We start from the raw sequence: 20,519 nt of genomic DNA, 5'->3' as shown, positions 1-20,519 counted from the left end.
GACCTCACTTCATCATCCATCTCCCTCTGTCTCACTCAGTCTTTGCACTTGTATCAGGACTTCCTGTATTTTTCCACCTTGCTTTCTCTGCGTTCATAGTCATGTTTTTCTAATAACGCCAGCCGTGGTTTCCTCCCTGCTTTTGTAGCAGCAGCTGTGTTGAAGCAGGTACTGTACGCTATCTGGCCTGTGAGCGTGTGTTGTTAGATGGTATCAGCACTATTCTGTGTGTGTGTGTGTGTGTGTGTGTGTGTGTGTGTGTGTGTGTGTGTGAGTGAGAGAGAGATAGAGAGGGTTAAAAGCCTGAGACAGAAAGAGAGACTGAGCTCATTATGTGCAGTGTAAAGAAGAGCCATGTGTGTTTGCTGACAGGAAAGTGAGTGTTTTTGAACGTCTCTTGTGAACACAGAACTTTTTCATTTTATTTTACAGAACAAACAAACAGCGTTATCTCCAACAGAAACATGGATCCAAAGGCCTCGTCTGTCTCAGTCCACTGAAGGACATCAACCTTGATGAAAGATTTTACGGTTCTCTTTAATACATGGGAAACAGTATCTGTAAAGTCAGCAGGTTGAGGATTCAGTGTGAACATGACAGCCTTTATAAAGAGATGTAATCCCCCTCAATCCCCCTTTGAAAAAAAACAAACCCAAATTCTGCTGTTTTGCGTCATTGGCATGACCATGATAATGCTCAGTTTTACCAAAGTTTGTTGTGCGGTGTTTACAACATGAGTGTAATAATTCAGAATGTAAAAAATGGTTTTACATTACTACACTAACATACACTGCTACACTGAAACATCACGTATCATCACCAAGACTGAAAGTCTACAGCCATGCTTGCAGTTCTGTGGGGCTGTATCAATGCATAGTTAAATGCTCATGTCAACACGCTGACATGCCCACACATGTTCACAATCATAGTTTAGCATTTAACAATCAGTGATTAGAAACAGACACAAAGTGCAGCTGAGACAGGTGTACCAAATTTCATAACAATACATCCAATAGTTTCATTCAAAACCACAAATGTCAAACTCATGGTGGCGCTAGAGGTAAAGTCGAAGGATCATCAAAGTCAATAGGATTCATCCTCTGTTGACTACGAATGTCGGTATAAAATTTAATGACAATCCATCCAATAATTGTTGAGATATTCAATCTGGACCAAAGTATTCACTGGACCAACCAAACAACAGCTCGTGCCTATGCTTTGCCATTCACAGGGCTTTGCTGCTAGCATGGCTAAAAAAATAAACAGTTTAAGAATAAATATGATAAAAGGAGATGTGGTTCAACAATTGAGTTAAAAGAGCTAAAAGGAAACTCAAAAAGAATGGGGAGATGTTGAAGGAGGAACTATTCTTTTCTGTCCTCATGTGGGTAATTTTGTTCATCAGACTGAAACATTGAATAACGTGTGAAAACATAAAGAGGAGTGTTTCGATAAAGAGATACGTTTGGTGGTTAAAGTGGGATATAAAAGGTGAAGGAGGGTGTAGATGAAGGGTGAGGGGTGGTGCAGGGTATAGGGGGTGGGTGGAAGGCTGGGGGTTTTGTGGTTGGCGGTCTAGCAGGTAAATAGGTGGGGGTGTAGTTGTGGTCTGGCATGCTCGGTCCTGTCAGCCTGGAGGATGCGGGTACCAGTAGGAGTGAGAGGAGATCAGAGAGCCTGCTGAATGTTATCTCTCTCCCCATACCATACTGTACCTGCAGGTTGACTCACCTGAGGCAACAGCCAATCACATTCTCTCTCTGTCTGTCGGCTCATTCCTCTACTCCCACTAACTTAAAGGTTAATTTCTGATTCATCGGCACGACATCACTAATGACACATCATGTTTTTCTTGCAGCTGGCCTCCATCTGAAGTGACCCAATGATCTTCTAGCTTTTTTATTATGGTGATAAGTGCACTCTGTTCCTCGGATGATAAGATAGGTTTGATAACTTATAATATTAACCTCAAAAGTCAATATTCTTTTGTCTTCCATTTTTGCAACATAAATGCTGATGTTTGTGCCACCATAAAGCTCCAACAGGCTCACAATTCTCCTGTTGTGGTTGTTATTCAAATATTTCACCTGAAGAAAATGAATCATATGATTGGCCAATGTAACATAATCTAATTCATGAATTTTAGATTAATACTTTCAAAGCACATAATCAATAATATTACATTTTGCTTACCTTTAATATAACTTTTATGCAGACTCTCGTAGGTGTGAATGTTAGCATGAATGGTTGTTTGTCTCTATATGTCAGCCCTATGATAGACTGGTGACCTGTCCAGGCTGTACCCCACCTCTTGCCCAATGTGAGCTGGGATTAGCTCAAGGCCCCCTGCGACTCTCAAAGGATAAGTATATTGAGAGCTACAGAAAACTAGAGTCAGCCTCCTTGTATGTTTCAACATATTATCCAAAGTTGTTTCTGATTCTTCGTGTGGAAGACATTTTACCTCCCATTTCATCCTGATGAAGAGATCCCCTCACCACTCTCCTGGGTTTGTCAACTGGTTTGCACTTATTTAATTTAAAATGTGTTTGTGAATATGTACCATTAAAGCACAATATCAGCTAACAGTCTCAAGGTGGGCCCTGCTTCATTTCCTAATCCTGAGGCCCTAAATTGAAGAGGATGAGGGATTTTATAAGCTTTGTGCTCATGTGTTGCATATCCTTAAATTAAGATGTATTTGTTCAAATTTCCATGCAGCAAAACTGGCTCCAGATGGTATTGCACAATGAACACAGGGTAAGGGGAACAAGGGGGTTAATGGGGCCCACGAGCCTAGTTGGGCCCCTGGGTCACATAGTAGGTTAATCCAACCATATATAGGACATAATGTACCTTTTCACATTAAAAGTAGTTAAATACCACACATTTATTCACATGGAGTCCTGCAGCTATACTCTTTACACAGAAAATCCACAATGGAAATACAGTAATGTTCTAGGAATTTAGATGTTTAGATCCTTATCCATGATCATGCAGAACCATCAGGGAGGCATCTGGTCAGTCCAAAATTCATTCTGCAGCATGACAATGAGCCCAAACATACAGCCAGAGTCCAAGACCTATCTTCAGAGACAAGAGGAACAGGGAGTCTAGCAACAGATGGTCTGGCCCCCACAGAGCCCTGATCGACATAATGGAGTCAGTCAGGGATCACATGAATAGACAGAAATGAGACAGAAGAACTGTGGCAAGTTCACCAAGATAGTTGGAATAGCTCACCTGCCAAGTTCCTTGAAAAAATGTGTGCGAGAGACTTGGTTCTGTTTTAACGACAGAGTGTGATCACACGAAATAAGGTTTTGATTGAGTTTTTTCATCTTTGCTGCACTTTACTTTGAAACTACTTCACTGCATTATTTCCTAAAGCATTCTCACTTCACTTTTAGTGCTTAAACGTTTTGCACAGTACTGTAAATCCCAGGCTTCACTTTGTCATCCTAAATAGTGAATAAGTAAGTGTGAACTGGGGACAGGGGGACCCCTGGTGGTGATGTGTTGCAACCGCAGGGATTTTCCATCTCGGTAAAGTAGACGTGGCAGTGACGTCAATGCCGGAAATGACCCGGATCGGAACTTTAACTCCTGGGTTGATTAGTTTTTACCAGAAACATCGGGAGCTCTCGAAATATGATCTAATATCGATTCAAGTAAGTTGGAACTAATTGATTTTTGTCTTTTAAATAAATTGAATCCATACAGGGTTGTTTTAGGTCGAATTTTACCGAAGTAAAGCAGGAGAGACCGTACGGAAAGGCAGGTTAGCATTCTGGAGCTAACGTTAGCCAGTGGCTAGCCGGTAAGGCCACAGTCAGCTGTGTCGTGATGGGCGGCCTTCGTACACTGAGCTGGTTAACAATTTGGATAATCATTCTTACCTAATAATGTGTATAATTAGCTCGCCTATGGCTTTTTGTGAGTCGTGGCGGTTGTTTGCCATTTGTCGTCTGGTTATTATAGTTTAGCTTAGTCCCTGTCTTGGTGTCGGTGTGAGCGAACAGAGCAGTGAGCTAACGGTACCAGCTGGGTTTTTAACTCACAACTCAACCAACCTGATCAAATTGTGTGCTTTATCATGTAAAGTTGAAGCTGTCAGCCTGTGATAGCCTAAAAGTTATTTCGACACGTCCCTTTTCCAGACATGTTTGTACATATGTCCATGAAGGATACCCCGCCTTGGATGTGAGTCCGTCCGCACACCGGGACTCTTCATATTTATCCATCACACGGGGCACAGAAGGAGGACCCGGCACTCCCAGGTGGTTTCTGGTTTATAGTGGGTACGGCTGGTGACCCTTTCCCGGCGGCAGGATGACGTGCCGTGACAGAACCCTCGAGTTTCAGTCGGCCTGCAAGTCTCTCCAGGGCAGACAGGTATGTTGGGACAGTACACCTGATATCACATCACAATGATAAAGGGATCATTTCATGTAAAATTAACGATTTACTCTTAATTTCTCAGCATTTACATTCTATAGTAAATTGATGTGTTTTCACTTTAGCTTTTTGTGACGTTGATGAATTTTGGTTTGGTTACTTTTGGTTTTGGTTCTTTTTTTAGTCCCCTTTCCAAAGTCTTTGGTTTCTCCAGTGTTCACCAATGACATTTAAAACCTTTTTTATACCGCATGGAATTCCATTTAATACCGTTTTCATGGTCATACTGATTTAAGAATGACATAAGGTTATTTATTAACTTCATGAAGCTATTGATATTTATACAACTTTTAAGATATATATATATATATCTTAAAAGTTGTATTTAATGATTACACTAAATTACACCGGCCCCTCCTGGGCCAGAGCCTCTGTATGAGTTTAATATTTGAAGCTTTAGTGTTGTCTCTCACTTGTAAGTCACTTTGGATAAAAGCATCTGCCAAATAAATGTAAACGTATTTCTTGCTTGAAAGTCACAAGGTTCAGTTAAAAGACAACAGAGACAGGTAGAAGTATCCCAAACAAACACAAAACAACAACCAGAGATGCAGAATGACCACAAAGATCACGTTTGCTACAATCAACACTTTCTTTTATGAGCTTCCTAGTTCTCTTAAAAAAGGTCCCTATAGGCACTCCTAAAAAGGCTCCTATAAAAGGTTATGTCTTACGTTACTGTCAACAGAAAGGAAGAAAAATATCCAAGGCTTTGTAAATAAAATGTAAGACTTTTTATACCTTCTGGGACTTTTTTCAGACTTTTGTTTTAGGCAATTTTAGGTCAAGTTACGCACAAATTGAATATATTGGCCGATATTAGTTATTGTAGAGATACTGATATTAGTATATATGACAGATAGATATGTTGGAGGCAATTTAGAAACACACACACTTTAGTCCACCACAGAACACTAACAAGTCAATTTTTCAACTGCAAAATGTCCTCAGTACATATCTTGGTCTCAGTTCTTTAAAAGACAAATTCAAAAGGATTCTTATCAAAAAGGCTTGTTGAGTTATATGTTAAAATGGCAATATTGTCAATGTATTGTAATCAGATTTTTTTGTTTTCAAACCCTTAAACCCTGTTGAATCAGTCTCAATCTAGTATCAGATTATATTTACAAGTTGCCAGTGCACATAGGGCACCATGACAAATGTTTACTTAGTTTGACCAACAACCCAAAAGCCTGTTGCATAAATTGTGTACTAATAATAAAGTATTAAAAGAAAGCATGTAACAGGAAATATGTGGCATTTTTACTTAAGAACTGACTACAATGTTTAGAAGATCAATAAAATGGGAAGCAAAGAATTCCCCTTTACTTGACCTGTTTAGTAGTCCAAAGTCAATGTTGAGGAAACCTGTTGTCATATTTCCACAGTTGCTCCTCAGCCCCTTATTTTTGATTTCCCTTTCCATCTCATACTCTGTACTTTTTACCCCTCTGGCAGAATGGAGTCCAGCCCAGTAAACCAGCTCTCAGCGCTCTCAGGCAGCGCAGTGACTTTACCGTTATGGCCAAGTAAGTTCCTTATAGTTGGTTTTCTCGTGTGTTTTAACAGCTCATGGATATTTGCAGAATGCACTTGGTCTTTTATGTTGATTTTTGGGTGTTGCATTGTTTGTATTCACACATTATTATCCTCCTCATCCTTACTGCATATGAAATACAACTTTATTTTGCTTGTAAGGGATACATGAAAATACTGCATTTGGATCACTGCGAGTGAAATGAGAAGATTGATGTAAATTTTTAGTGGAAACATTTGTTCAGGACATATAAAATATTCTGAGCGATGAGACACAGACACAGTATAAATTGATCTTATCATCTTATCTAACTCCTGGTAAGAATCAAAACCAACATATTTCCCAGAGTGACAAAGAATGCTAAATTTGTGTTTGTTTTCTTGTAGGAGAATTGGGAAAGACTTGAGCAATACATTTGCCAAACTGGAAAAGCTCACTATTTGTAAGTCATCTATTATTGTTATATTAGCATCAATTAAAATGTTATGAGTTTGTGTGTGTTATGGTCCAAAGCTCTGACTCTACATGCTGTCATTTTGATGCTTTAGTGGCAAAAAGAAAATCTCTGTTTGATGACAAGGCAGTGGAGATTGAGGAGCTAACATACATCATTAAACAAGTGAGTTGAATGGTTAACATCCCATGAAATGTGGTTTTGCAAACATATGTTATTTATGAATAGAGCAGCTATCTACAATCCTGTAAATATCAATTAAATTGTTTTCTACCTCTCCCGTGTTTGTGTTTTTAGGACATCAACAGTCTAAACAAACAGATAGCACAGCTGCAGGACTTGGTGAGGTCCCGTGGAGCCCCGGGTGGCAGGCATATCCAAACCCACTCAAACACTATCGTGGTGTCATTACAGGTATATTCAATAAGGTCTAATTCATACTATATTGTATATTTGCACTAGAACAATTAAAACGTGAAGTTTGTTATCATAAAATAAAATAAAGTGTACAGTTTTAAAGATAAAAATAGTTTTCCATTGAAGTAGTTTTATATCATAAGAAATACAAAACCATCAGAAAATGTTTGTAAAAAAAATATTGTTCACACTGGTGTCCTGTAACAAATGTACCCAGCTGAATTAAGCAGCACTTTGTTTAACTTTGCTGCATCTTTTGTTGTCTACAGTCCAAACTGGCTTCAATGTCGAATGACTTCAAATCAGTCCTAGAAGTCAGAACAGAGGTGAGGTACACTTGACATTTGGTATACTTCATCATTCAAAGTCAGAAAATATTAAAAACTAAAGTTGTGAAACTGACACAGGTTTTGTCTCAGTCATGTTCACCCCCTGTATCATTTGTCTGTTTTCCTGCAGAACCTGAAGCAGCAGCGCAGCAGGAGAGAGCAGTTCTCCCAGCCTCCTGTCTCGTCTTCTCCTCTGATGGCCAACAACTTCAGTAAGTCTGTTCACATCTTAGCTTCATGCTTGTAGTCACTCGCTGTGATTTTTTTTTTTTTTTTTTAAACAAGGGTCTTGCATTAAAGTAATGGCAGCAACAGGTAAACAAAGCATGTTGATGTAGATTCTTAAGGGAGTGTTCACTCTATACCGATGGGAAAAGTTTTGCCTCAGACACATTTTGTGCTGATTAAAATCCTTCACAAGGTTTCAACTTTGTCAGTACCAATGAGCAGCTGTCTTACATTCAAATTATAAACTAAAAAATCATTTCCTGCAGCACAGACGAGGGTTAGAGTGAATATTAAGTTTCTGTTGTTACATCCTGGTTTCATATCGACTGTAACCATATATGTAGCATAAACTCTACCCTCATAAATTATGTCCTGGTTCATGTGCATTCCTCTAAAAATTTCAATAGTTCCCAATTGTAGAAATCAGTCTTTTCCCGCTCTTCATTTGTTCATCTAATTCATAAAATCTGCGCTGACAGTTTAAAGAAGTGTAATAGAGTGAACACACCTTTTGTTATGTCTTTGTTTTGGCTTTGTTGCAATATTCGACATGTCTGGCTCCTGCTCAGTTTATAATTTAGCTAAACAAATAGCCAAACAGGCTACTTATCAGACACCTTCTATTAAACATGGGGAGCTCAGACGCTTCCTGTGCACGCATTCACACTGCCAGTAAAATGTTCATGAACAGCCTGTGGTATTTCAGTATTTTTGGCAATTTCAAGCGAAGTGCTCATTGTAAATACCTTAGAATTATATACACATTCAAACATATAAACATTTATTAGATGGAAATTCAGAATGTTTACAACATTTTATTTTATTGAAATGATCTGGGTCTAATTAACTGTTGAGACTCACAGTAATGTCCAGTACATCTGACTTTTTGTGTATTATGGTCCCATTATTACCAATGTGCTTGTCAACAATAAGGTACTTAAATAGAGATAAGATATTTGAAACCAAAACATGTTTCCTCATGACAAAGTAAAAACAAACAGTCATTATTACCATAATATAATGTTTTTCAGTGCACCCATTCCTTTATATTTTCTTTTGTATTTTCTAATTTTAGGGTATTTACAATGGGCACATTGCTTGAAATGTATTCAGAAATGGCATGGGTTGGACAGAAACTTTGACTGCCAGTGTACTTCTCAAACAACAGCTGTTGTGATAGGGAACTGCTCTTAGTCCTTGTGAATGATTATTACTGTATTTGGTCCTCTATAATGCAAAAATTAAAAAATATTTTAGGGAGCCGCAAAAAAGGGGCCCAGGAGCCGCATGCAGCTCGCGAGCCGCGCAATGACTACCAGGGCTATACAACCTCAAATTTAAAAGGTATTTCCCTGGAACGTTTGACTCTCCCAGCAGGTATAACTAGCTACTCTATGTGCCCGCTGTTCTCACTGCTTTTCCCCTCTACCATTGAGGATTTCTGTCTAATCTTGTTGAACATGCGTTTGTGTTTTGCTTGTTGTCTCTCTTCAGAGAGCTCAGTCCTGATGCAGGATGAGTCCCGGAGTCTGGGGGATGTGGCCATCGATATGGACTCTCAGACCAATCCCTTGCAACTCCAACTTATTGATGAGCAGGTAGACTAAGATGTTTGGTGAAAACTGTCACCAAATATGTAAACTGTCCATTTATGTGCTCTAACATGGCCCTTTTTATAATCCTGCTGCCTGTGTCATTACAGGACTCATACATCCAGAGCCGTGCAGACACCATGCAGAACATTGAGAGCACCATTGTGGAACTGGGCTCTATATTCCAACAGCTGGCACACATGGTCAAGGAGCAAGAGGAGACGATCCAGAGGTAAGATGGAAACACATACTGTAAATAAAAGAGGCATATGGAGAGAAATAAATGCAACTAGTTTGTGATGACAATCTTGAACATGAAATTCTGTCCCTTCAATAAACTCTGGGAATAATGAGTCAGGGCTGGGTGATATGGTTTAAATCATTATTACAATATCAATATGTATATTTTGGGATATAACTAACTATATGGGAAATATAGGCAAAATCAGTCACTTATCTTATCAAATTACATCAGATTGTTCATATCAATAACTGTTTTTGTTTGTTTTTACAACTTGCTCCATGATAAGATCATCAAGATTTTGACTAACAATTTTTTCATTTTGAATTAATCTGAGTTATATAAGTGATTACTTGACTAGTCTTTTAGTCTCTAAAATGTCAAAAATAACTGATTTGAGAAAACTGATGAGGTGTAATGTAATTTGCATCTGTTGTTAAAAGCCCAGTGTCACTGATCTGCCTGTCATGTCTCTTTTACAGGATCGATGCAAACGTGGAAGACACACAGCTTAACGTGGAGGCCGCCCACACAGAGATCCTCAAATACTTCCAGTCAGTCTCCTCCAACCGCTGGCTGATGATCAAGATCTTTCTCGTCCTCGTCGTCTTCTTCATCGTCTTTGTCGTCTTCTTTGCCTAAAGAAATGAGGAGTGGCTGAAGGGAGGGGAAAAGCACATCGAATGAGGGGAAGCTGAAGCTAAAACTGAAGCTGGACTGAGACCACATGTCCCAGACGTCTTATTTGAAGGACAGACTCCTCTATCAAAGTGACGGTTTGATGGAAGGCTTGGGATCCACTCAGAAATAATACAGACTTGTCGGTTATTCCCAAGCCACAGACTCTCGATCTTAATTCAACAATTCAGTGAAGAAAGAAGATGCTGAACTCTGTCCAAATAAAAAGAATAAATTATCTAAAATCCCTACTTTGTATAGAGAGAGCAGAAAACTGCTCTGTATTGTACTTTGACCAACTATTCATAAACATTTAATCAAAAATGGCTAATTTAATGGTTTGATTCTGCAAACTGTCTTTTTAATTTAGATTTTTTTTTCCTGTTTACTCCCTTTGCCACATCATCATTATTATTGTTATTTCAAAGCCAAACAACAGAACTGGAGTTTATCCTCAGATTATTTTGCTTCTTAGTTTACTTGCTTTTTATTGAAGAGAAAGCCTGTGTCTCAGTTATTAGCAATTATTCACTTGCCACCATTCAGTTATGATGTGAATTTTTTTTTTTTTTATCCATTTACATTCTGTTTTTCTTTCAAAGTCTATTTGCCAAATGGGTACTTTTATTGAACTGTGACACATTACAGAGACACTCGCTGTGGTCCAGCATTTCTGTCTCCTGAAGGCATGAAAAGGCATTAAGAGCCAGCTGAAGGGAGCTTTGCTACATAATTCAGGCATGAGCTGTACGAATGTTGATAAGTAGTGTAACAAAAATGTTTTAAATTAAACCGTGTGGTTAGCAGCCACGAGGCAAGTTGAATTGTTGAGAAAGTGCAAGCCTCACACATTGATTGCTGCAGCAAGACTTCAGCTTATGAGTCTCTGAACAGGATCCAGGTTCGACATCAGTGCTTATGAAGGGGTTACACTGGTTTGAAGGCCCACTGATGAAGTGACTCAATCAGCCAGATTCCCTGGAAGTGTCTGGTTGGATGTCACTGTTGTAGTTACTTTCCCTCTTTATCTAATGTACAGGATGTTATTTAAATGACCACAGCTTTTTAAGAAGAAAGAAAACATTCTTCCTATTTTTCCCCGTCTTTTTTTTTTCTTTCTTTTTAGCCAAAAGCCTTGACTTTAATGTACAAAGTGCAAATAGTGATAATGATGTATTGATAAGAAAGTGCATATTAATAAAATAATAATGGGGTGCTGGCAGTGATGGCTGAGATTTTCTTGGGATAAGAGGATTAGTCAGCAGTGATATTATTAGCCATGCTGGACTATGAGACTAGCCAACAGAGAGGTGCTAAACAGTGCCGCGCTGCAGTTTCACACCACAAAGACATATGGTATTTATTTTTCCTTCCTTTCATTTATCATAGTACTGGCCCCAGATAGCTGTACATATAAACATTTTGCCTTGTCAACCGCAAAAAAAAGTGAGAAAGGTCAATGCATCTCGTGTAAACACTACTAGATATGAAAAGTTTACAGTTTAGTCTCAAATGTCAGACAGCTGTACTCATTTAAACCACAAAACACATATTTGTGAAAAAAGCAACGTTTTAATCACAGAAGTGACAAGAACATTGTATTTCATTGTACATTGTATTTCCCCAAATAAATTTTATATTCACAATAAAAAAAGATTACAGATGATTCTAGTTATTCCCTGCTTGCAAGGATTTGCTTAATGGATACGCTAGGAGAGCAGCCACTAACTGAGCTGAACTGTGGCTGCTGAATATCCAGACAAGTGGCCTGAGCTGAACTTCCTGTCATCTACTGACAGCTGTCCTGTTGGTTACACAATATGTTTTTAAAGGGACGGTTCATGAGATGTGTAATTGACTCATCAAGAACTGTTGTTCAGGGAGCATCATTCATTTGGTTTTAGAGATACCTGAAGCATGCGAAGGTTAGCCATTTTACTCAACACAGTACAGACCGAAATATCTGAAAAACTACTGGAGGGACTGCTGTGGAAGTTTGTCCAGACGTCCTTGGTCCACAGACGATGAATCCTACAGATTTTTTCATCTAGTGGCACCATGAGGTTCACAGATTGTGTTTTTCAGTGAAATGTCTCCACAACATTTGGTTGTATTGTCATGATTAATTGTATTAACTTTGTTGAGCCTTTAATTTTTCATTTAGCACCATCATCAGGTCGAAATATGCCCAAATACCTGCAAAACTGATGACATTCCCATCAGCCTCAGTTCTAAGTCGTGCTTAGCACTAATTAGCAAATATTAGCATGCTAATATTTGCTAAACTAATATGGTGAACATGGTGAACATTATACTTGCGAAACATAAGCATGTCAGCATTTTCACTGCAGCATGTTAGGATGATGCTAGCAGTGTCAAAGAGCAACTAGCATAGCTAAAGACTTCGACCCCTCAGCATAATAAAACAAAATGTTAACCTTTCTGCTTCAGACATCTTAAAACCAGAACAGTAGTGCTTTTGGGATGGACTGAAGACTTCAAGTTCATTAGCAAGTAGACAGGTTTTCTGAAGGGGAAAAAATCCTTTTAAATGAAAATTTTTCAAATCTATTCTGTCTCTTTTTTTCCCCTGAATCCTACCTTCCCTCCATTCTTAACGTTTCCTGTTTTTCTTTCCTCCCCATATTTATGCTAGCCCTCTATAACCCCCCTTTTCCCTCCCTCCCTCCTCTCCCCTGACTCTCCCTCCTTTCTCTCACCCCTGGGCGCTTTGCTCCATGGGGGTAATCTCTGGCATGCTCTTGCTCCTTCCTTTCCTTGCCCTGGCCTTAATGGCTTCCTCTTCTCTTTCTCCATCATCTTCCTCGTCGGACCAATCTACCTGCTGCTGCAGATTCCCTCTGGAACCTCTCATGCTGCTGCCCTTGAAGAATTGCCCCGTGCGAAACTTTGTGCGGAAATTAACGAAGGAGAGGCTCTTGCTGCGCTGCTGCTTCTCAATCACCGTGTCCTGGGTCTGAACATCTTCGTTTCCATTCTGCTCTTCCACACATTCGCGCAGTACAGAGCGAAACAGCCGAGGAACCTCATGAACCTCAGGCTCCATCTGTGACACCAGCCTTCTGAATCTACAGAAGGAGGAATAAGGAACAGTGAAGATGCAGACCAACCGATCTGGGTTAACAAGACAGGAACACAGTCTGAGGGCAGAGACAGACAGATGTAGTCATAAGGGGGGTGCCATCACAATGCACTGTTTTAAAGGCGTCCAGAATCTCTAGCTATGCCCTTGGTAGGATATGAAACCTGATTACACTAACGTGTACTGGAAGGTGGCTGAGACCAGATAGAACCAGTAAAAAATTTTTTAAAAAAAAGTAAAAAGAAACATAATTTAATGGGAAATTGTTCGCAGAAGTTAGAAGTCAACCATGAATTCAGTGACAACCCTTGACCCTTGCAAGGCTGCAACTAATAAATATTTTCATTATGGATTAATCGGCCAGTTACAACAAACAAGTTGTGAGCAGGATAGAACAGGTGTTTGAGCCGTGTTTAGGCATGTAACGTTTAAATGTCAGGCACGTAGTCTCTTAGAGAAAGAATTGGGTTATGAAATTATCAGCTTGCTCTCTGAGTTATAGTTAAGGATGTTACAGGGATTAGATTGAAACCCTGCAGCTCTCTTCCTGTGCATATTCTTCATATGGTGTTCATACCTGTATCTCATACTCTATTTCAACTTACCTGTCCTCTGTTTTAGTCTCTAACATTGTCTCTGTTTCTCTCCATCTTTTATATCTTTGCATTTTTCTGCATCTCTCTGTTTCAGTCTGTTTTATACTCTCTCAATTGTAGTAACACTTATACCTTGCTCTTCCTGCCAGTTTGTATCTAAAGTATGTCTGCCTCTCTGTATGCCTCCCTGTCTTTCTTGTTGTCTTCCTCACCTGACGATCGCAGGGCCACACTGTGCAGGAGGGATCTTGGCACAGAGGTCCTGCAGCTCCAGCAGGTCGTTGGGTGTCAGCTCGTAGGGTTGTGGGGTTGGGGTGTTGGCCAGCCAGCTATAGTCAGCTGTGGAGGATGAGCTGCGCCGGCGGCGCCGGCCCTCTGTTGCCCTCTCTAAACGGATGCGTTCAGTGCGTTTCACCATGGCGCCTAACTCCAACATCAGAGTATTGGTTACCAACTCCTCAGTGGTGCGCTGGCCAGGCACTTTAGGCTCAAGAGAGAAAACAGCGGACCAAGGAAACATCTGGGAAAAGTAGAAAGGATTGATGGAGAGTTAGTTCATAGTTTAAGGTAGAAAAAAAATGAAATTTTCTTTATAACTGGATGTGGCATTCATGACAGCAAACTTAAAGCAAGTTCATATTAAAGGTTTTACTATTTTAGAATTATAATGGAGGACAAAGACAAATTAAAAGGTCATAGAAACATTTGAGACCATAAAAACACATAAACAGTCGGTCTGTAGAAGAATTTTTGTACATTTTAGATGCACATAACTTAATCACAACTACTGCAAATGTGTAGAAAATGTAATATTTCATATTCTCAGACAGAAACCTCTGAAGTAACCTTCATGCTAGATCTATTTCATCAGTGTGTGACTCATAATAGACTTAACAGTCCACATGTAAATGCAAGCAGCTCATATCACTAGTCAATACAAGCAAAGTTTTCTTCAGGAGATTATCACCTGTTATTGTCTTGCTCTAACCAGAACACACGTTTAATAATTATCTTACCTTCATGAAACTGGATTTACAAAACTGAAGTGTATTCTTGTCTAACGTAAATCCACCTGTTGTCCAGTAAAGCCTCTTTTAGCAGCCAAATGAACACCAGGCCTCCATGGGCTTGTGGCATTCAAAAAGGATGAAGCTCCCCTGATGCCAGCTGGTGGCACACAACTACCTGACTGCCTTGCTACCTTTGACGGTCCCTGGCAGACAGTGTGTGCACTTTTGTGAGGCTCATGTGGAGTGTGTGTGTGCGTTTGGGATTGAGAATAAATGTAATCCTGTATTAATAAAGAACGAGTGACGAGATGAGCTTACCTCATGACATGAGCATACACATGAGCGAGGAGTGTGTGTTTGTGTGTGTGACTGACAGAATTCATGTGAAGTGTTTACATAACAGCATGCATGGCTTATTAAGCTATTTTCATTTCATCTTAACCACTTCTTCTTTCTTTTGGATGTGTTTTCCAATTTCATCTCCTTTTTATGTGACTGTTAAAGCTGTAAAGAAGGTTTCAGCTTATACACACAAGCAGGTTGGATTCTTCCTTGCTGAAAGGTACTTCAAACCACTTACACAGACAGATACTTAACTGCGCCATCATATATTTTAACCAGTATACTTTCTGGTTAGGCTACTGCCATTATACCCAGCTCAGTCCTTGAAAATAACATAACTGTTCTGGCCAAGTATTACAGTAAGATTGCATAACCACTTATGTAATCTCTCGTTCTCACACTTATAAACTCTCAAGTGTTAGCAGTCTTTCTCACTAGCATGCATATAGTATTGTATGTAAAGTAAATGCAGGCTAGTTCCTGGGTTTCCACACCACTCAGCACTGAGCCACCAAATCCCAGATTACATTCAAATCCAGAGCCTACCTGGAAGAATGACTGGTTGTAATGACTATTATAATCTAATTACAGTTGTCTACAGTGGATGCAGTTATTGCTGTAACTTAACCGGAATGGCCATGTATTACGGTAACTTTTGAACCAGTGATTGACTTAATTTATTTGATTAAAAAAGACTTCAACTCTACATGGCTGTAGCCACAATCACCAGGGATAAAACACAATAAAGTATACTTTCATTGTTTTCCTCCAGCATCCAACAAACAACAAAACACTAGTCAAACACACATTCACACGGTGGCAGAGCGGCTAAGATTACATGTTCCAAGCTTTACTCAAAGTATAAATCAGGCTACAAAGGGCTGAGACGCCATCTTTTTAAGGCTATTTTAAGATGTTCTCTGATTTAATCAACTTTAGACTTGTACGAAGGTTTATCCCTGGTACTGCTGCACAATATATAATGTTTTACCCATCAAACTGTTAAAATGGAGGCAAATAGGTAAATTTACTTTTTATGCTTTTACTTTGCAGACCATGATTATTAATACAAAGTATTAAAATTAAACAAATTAACAATTAAATTATAGTGTATCTATTATTAATTATGTTATTATCATATTTGATGCTAATACTCAAGAGGGAATCAGAATCTCCTCTGCACTGTCACTCAGTGGATTAACAGACAGTTCAGGTCACCCAGATACAGCATGGACAGGCAGCTAAAGGAGGTTATTATAAGAAAAGTAGATTAATAACTATCTGTTCACCAGTCAGTAAAAGCTGTATCTTGCTTAAATCCATTATTTATGTTGTTGAACCCAGTGATATGCAAGGTGTAATGATAATGGTGTTCAAGATGAGAAAACTACAGATGTGAAATGTATTGCTGTGTTGTTTTCATACACGTTTGCCGAATGTGTTTTTGTTAGTATCACTTGACTTTATCCCTAGGAAATGGGTTTGGTATGGACAATCAAATTCTTCTTGATAGCTCCAAAAACTCTTGTCAAAATCAAAATCTACTCAAAGTTTTCAAATATTAATACCAGATAAGCAAAATACATAAAATAAATAACACAATAGGAGCAGCATAACTAATAAGAATAGTAAATAATAATAAAATGTACACAAATATATTTAACAGGATCTTTCAAAAGAGCTGCAACTTTTCATAGTTTTGACATTTTTTAAACGAAATACCTCTTCAGCTCATTATTAAAACAAGCCGGAAGGACCTATTGTATTATGTATGTAAAATGTATGTATGCCTATATGAAATCTATAAAAAATATTAATCTTAAAAATTGAAGACATTTATTTGAATAAAGTTGAGTACATTACACCAGAATTTGTCAGCAGGCTATGAGCCCAAAACACATGCAGGGACATTTCAACACTGGTTTCACAGCAGGTGTCACCATACCTTTTGTATTTAAGAAGAACTGATTCTGTTGTGTAGAATTTAAGGAACCAGTCTAAAATTGGCATGTCTCTCTCTACCACTTGAAGGGCAAAGTCCTGACTTTCCTCCAAGAAATATTTTCCACAACACCATCCCAGGTATTATAACAATATCATGTTGAAAAGGAGCTCCAGTCTATTTGTTGTTGTTGCACGGGAAAGCTGAAAAACAGATTTTAACCACAGCAGTTTCACAACAAGGATGAAGTGACAAAAGGAAAATGAAAAATGAATGACAACTCTAGAGGGGATGGCACAAGCTGCAAGAAATTCTGAATAGTTAAACATTTTACCATTTGGTTTAAGCAGCTGGTCAGTCGATAGAAAATGATTCTGAAACCAATAAATAAAGACTCTTGTTATTGTATGGATGTTCCAAATGAAACTTGTGTTTGAAGACGAGAGACCAAGAGAACATTTGCCTATGAAAGTCAATGAAGCTATATACAAACAGTATATGAGGTGAGGAGTTGTCGCTAGAGGTCATCAGAGGTTCACGCCGCCGCGAGCACTTTAGCTCCCGCCCCGCCTCGTGTCACAGCAACTTTGGTTCGGCTCGTCAGCTGCACTAGACGCGCGGCATCTTGTGTCAGATATGAAAAAACTGTCAGTTAACGTCAGTTGTTACGTCGGTTCTGTTCAAAGCGACCTCGTTGTTAGTGAAGACCTGGACACTGTTGTTGCGTTAGACAAGCGGTATCAGAGCACCGTCACCGCTGCCTGTGGGAGCCTGCCCGGCGGCTGGCGGCTCTTTGTAACTCCCTCAGACTGAAGGGTAAGTAGCTTTAAGTGCGGGGTTAGCTTGTAGCATCATGGCTAGGTTAGTTGTCAGTCACTGGCCGCTGATGGACCAAAACACTAACAACCGACAGAAAAGTGTGTGTCCAATGGTCGGGCTACGGTTCTTGCTCACTCACTGACACTGTTCATGGTGGACGCTAAACTGACATTCAACTTTTTGTTCTCTGAAAGTTGAGTTGTCTTTTGTTGTTTTTGAACCTCGTGATCAGACATTGGTTCAGCACAGGCCAGCGTCCAACCTCTGGATCTCTGCCTCCTCCGTCCACATCTACCAACCCTGCTCTTAACTACTTCATCCTGCTCTTAACATTTAATACGAAGGAACTTTTAGTTTCCTTAGTTTGATTGAAGGTGAGGGAAGTTAATGGCCATAATACCAGAGCCAGTGTGGTAAACGTAACGCAGTATAGAAAGACTTGTCATGTCATTAATAAAACTAGTAAGGCTGCAACTAATACAGCTAATATTTTCATCACTTACTTAAACTTTGTTTCAGAAAAATAGGTCCATACCAGTAAAAGAAATAAAGTATTTACACACACAAATGTATATGTGTATCAGAAACAATTAGAGCAAAATCAATTCATCAATCAGAAGTACAATAATCAGCAACTATTTAAGAACTGATAGATCGCATCATTTTGTGGGGGTTAAGGGCTTAAGGAGGGACTGGTGCACTTGTTGATGACGAAAATGAATTGGCAACAATTTTGGCAATCGATTAATTTAAGTCACTTCTCCAGGAAAAATGCCAAATGATCCAGTCCATGCTTCTCACTAATGTGAGGATGTACTGCTTTTCTCTTTGTTACAACATTGTAAATTAAATAGGTGTAAGTTTTGTACTGTTACTCGGACAACATAACCAATTTCAAGATGTCACCTTGGGCTCTGGAAAATTGAGACAGGGATTTTTTTCACATTTAAATTATAGCTTGATGAATAATGAAAATCATCAATAGATTAGTAAGTGAAAACAACAGTTTATTGCAGCCCTAAATCAAACCGAATACTGCTTTTTAACCAGACTTTTGTTCTCTTCTCATTAAAGCAAGGCTTACCACATCAGCCTAATGAAATCACACACACAGTTGAAAGAAGTCCCTCCACCAAACTGTTATTGTATTGTCTTTTTAGCAACTGTGTTTTTATGAGGTGTGTATTTCACTAATACATCTATCAGACTAGTTTAGTATTTCTTCCATTCTTGTTTGCAGCTGCAGGTAAACACAGCGACACAAGCTGTGAGCTATGACAGAAACTGTCTTACTGGAGTTATGGTGTTAATAGCCTTGAGGCTGGAATGCATGTCAAAACCAAGTCCAAATTTCACCTCTACAGGTTTGGTCAGCAGCAGGTAAACAAGGTGACACAAGCTGTGAGCTATAACAGAAACTATCTGACTGGAGTTATGATGTTGAAAACCTTGAAGCTGGAGTGCATGTCAAAACCAAGTCCAGAATTAACCTTACATGATTGGTCAGGCTTTCAGGCAGGCTTTTCTTCATTCCACCACTCTCACTTTTAACACTACTTATGTGTGCGTGTATATATACATTGTTTTCCTATATATACACAGTGTTATTTTTGTTCAAAACTGATGTTTTGAACAAAAATATTATGTTTTATGTGAAAACTGAACTGTTATTGGAGAAGTCTGAGAGAGGAAGGATTAATTTTCAACTTGAAGTGCTGTTGGAACATTGCAGGCACTCTGTGTTGGAAAACACTGAGTCACAGCTGCCCAGTGGTGACAACCAGCGTCTCTCTGAGGGATCAAAGCCTTAGCAACATAACATATTCAAGACAGGACACAGCCAGAGGCACAGATGATTGAAACATGTTTAGATACATGTGGTATGGATTGGATCCTCTGTCACAACCTACCTGCACCTTATTTAACAGGCCTATACTTCCTCTTTGTTTCAGACTGTGTGTGTTACTGGTTTCTTCATTCCAGCTAGTGACTCCCATGGCTGATTCTGGATCTGTCAAGCAGGAATAGGACAGGTCAGCTGGCACATTGTCTTGTGGATGCCAAACACAATCATCTATCCCCAGTTCTCAGAACCTGAGTGGCCTTTTAGAATAGAAAGGAAACGCTTTCTCTGGAGTGTCTTATAATGCAGGAAAACTAAAAATCCTGACGTAGAAATCAACTTGTATTTGAGTTTTTGTGCTCATGTCATTTTCCCACCCTGTCAGGCCCAAGCAGAGAGAGATGAGTTGGGCAGAGGAAGACTGGACGGTGGGACTGTCAGGACGGGTCTTGCAAAAGGTGAAGGAGCTGCAGGTCCATCAAGAGCGACTGTCAAGAGAGAACAAGCAAAAACAACTGCAGCTGGACAACATCCAAACTAGCCTCGAAAAACAGACTGTAAAGGTACAAGCAGACATGTTTGTTTATGGCTATCACTTATACGGTGCTGTTCTCCACAAAATTGATCAGTATGACAAGTAACTATATAACATATCATGAGTACATAGAGTATCAACTTTTAAAAAGCAGTCAAAAAAGGTTACATTGAGTTGTATAAATAATTGATGACATGTATAATTTTGCCATACTCTGTTATAGTCGGGCATCTCTAGCGGGATTTGTGTCTTCAGTTTTTGTAAATCTAACATTCTTACCTTTCCCTCTCCTCTTTCTCCTCCCCTCACCTGACTAGTATGAGGAGGTGCGTGGGGAGCTCCAGTCTGCGCAGAGAGAGCTCCAGAGTGTTCGTGAGGAGTCCAAGGCGGGAGTG

The 20,519-nt window shown here is 39.3% G+C and overlaps 2 protein-coding genes across 4 annotated transcripts; one reads left to right on the top strand and one right to left on the bottom strand.

Moving 5' to 3' along the window:
* The first annotated feature begins 3,581 nt into the window (after positions 1 to 3,581).
* stx5 (syntaxin 5) lies at positions 3,582 to 11,156 on the top strand. 3 transcript variants are annotated; one of them, XM_022760071.1, is made up of 12 exons: positions 3,582 to 3,671; positions 4,187 to 4,395; positions 5,917 to 5,987; positions 6,382 to 6,437; positions 6,544 to 6,614; positions 6,747 to 6,863; positions 7,136 to 7,192; positions 7,326 to 7,407; positions 8,681 to 8,767; positions 8,918 to 9,021; positions 9,126 to 9,247; positions 9,739 to 11,156. In XM_022760071.1, the coding sequence occupies exons 2-12, from the start codon at positions 4,333 to 4,335 to the stop codon at positions 9,896 to 9,898; spliced, it is 990 nt and encodes a 329-aa protein (XP_022615792.1). In that variant the 5' UTR covers positions 3,582 to 3,671; positions 4,187 to 4,332; the 3' UTR covers positions 9,899 to 11,156. The 3 variants fall into 3 exon arrangements, with proteins under 3 accessions (XP_022615792.1, XP_022615791.1, XP_022615795.1); XM_022760070.1 differs by having other exon boundaries at positions 4,161 to 4,395; XM_022760074.1 differs by lacking the exon at positions 8,681 to 8,767 and having other exon boundaries at positions 4,161 to 4,395.
* A 1,478-nt stretch (positions 11,157 to 12,634) lies between these two features.
* On the bottom strand, positions 12,635 to 14,867 carry LOC111232511 (protein RD3-like). The gene is made up of 3 exons (XM_022760069.1): positions 14,650 to 14,867; positions 13,846 to 14,153; positions 12,635 to 13,023 (listed from the first exon to the last, which is right to left on the bottom strand). Exons 1-3 carry the CDS (start codon positions 14,653 to 14,655, stop codon positions 12,651 to 12,653), a joined length of 687 nt encoding a protein of 228 aa, XP_022615790.1. The 5' UTR covers positions 14,656 to 14,867; the 3' UTR covers positions 12,635 to 12,650.
* Positions 14,868 to 20,519: the final 5,652 nt, after the last annotated feature.

The sequence above is a fragment of the Seriola dumerili genome, unplaced genomic scaffold, assembly GCF_002260705.1.
Source record: "Seriola dumerili isolate Sdu_G_001 unplaced genomic scaffold, Sdu_1.0 BDQW01000331.1, whole genome shotgun sequence".
Lineage (NCBI taxonomy): Eukaryota > Metazoa > Chordata > Actinopteri > Carangiformes > Carangidae > Seriola > Seriola dumerili.
Note: the sequence above shows the minus strand (reverse complement) of the source record. Positions and strands in the feature narration are given on the sequence as shown.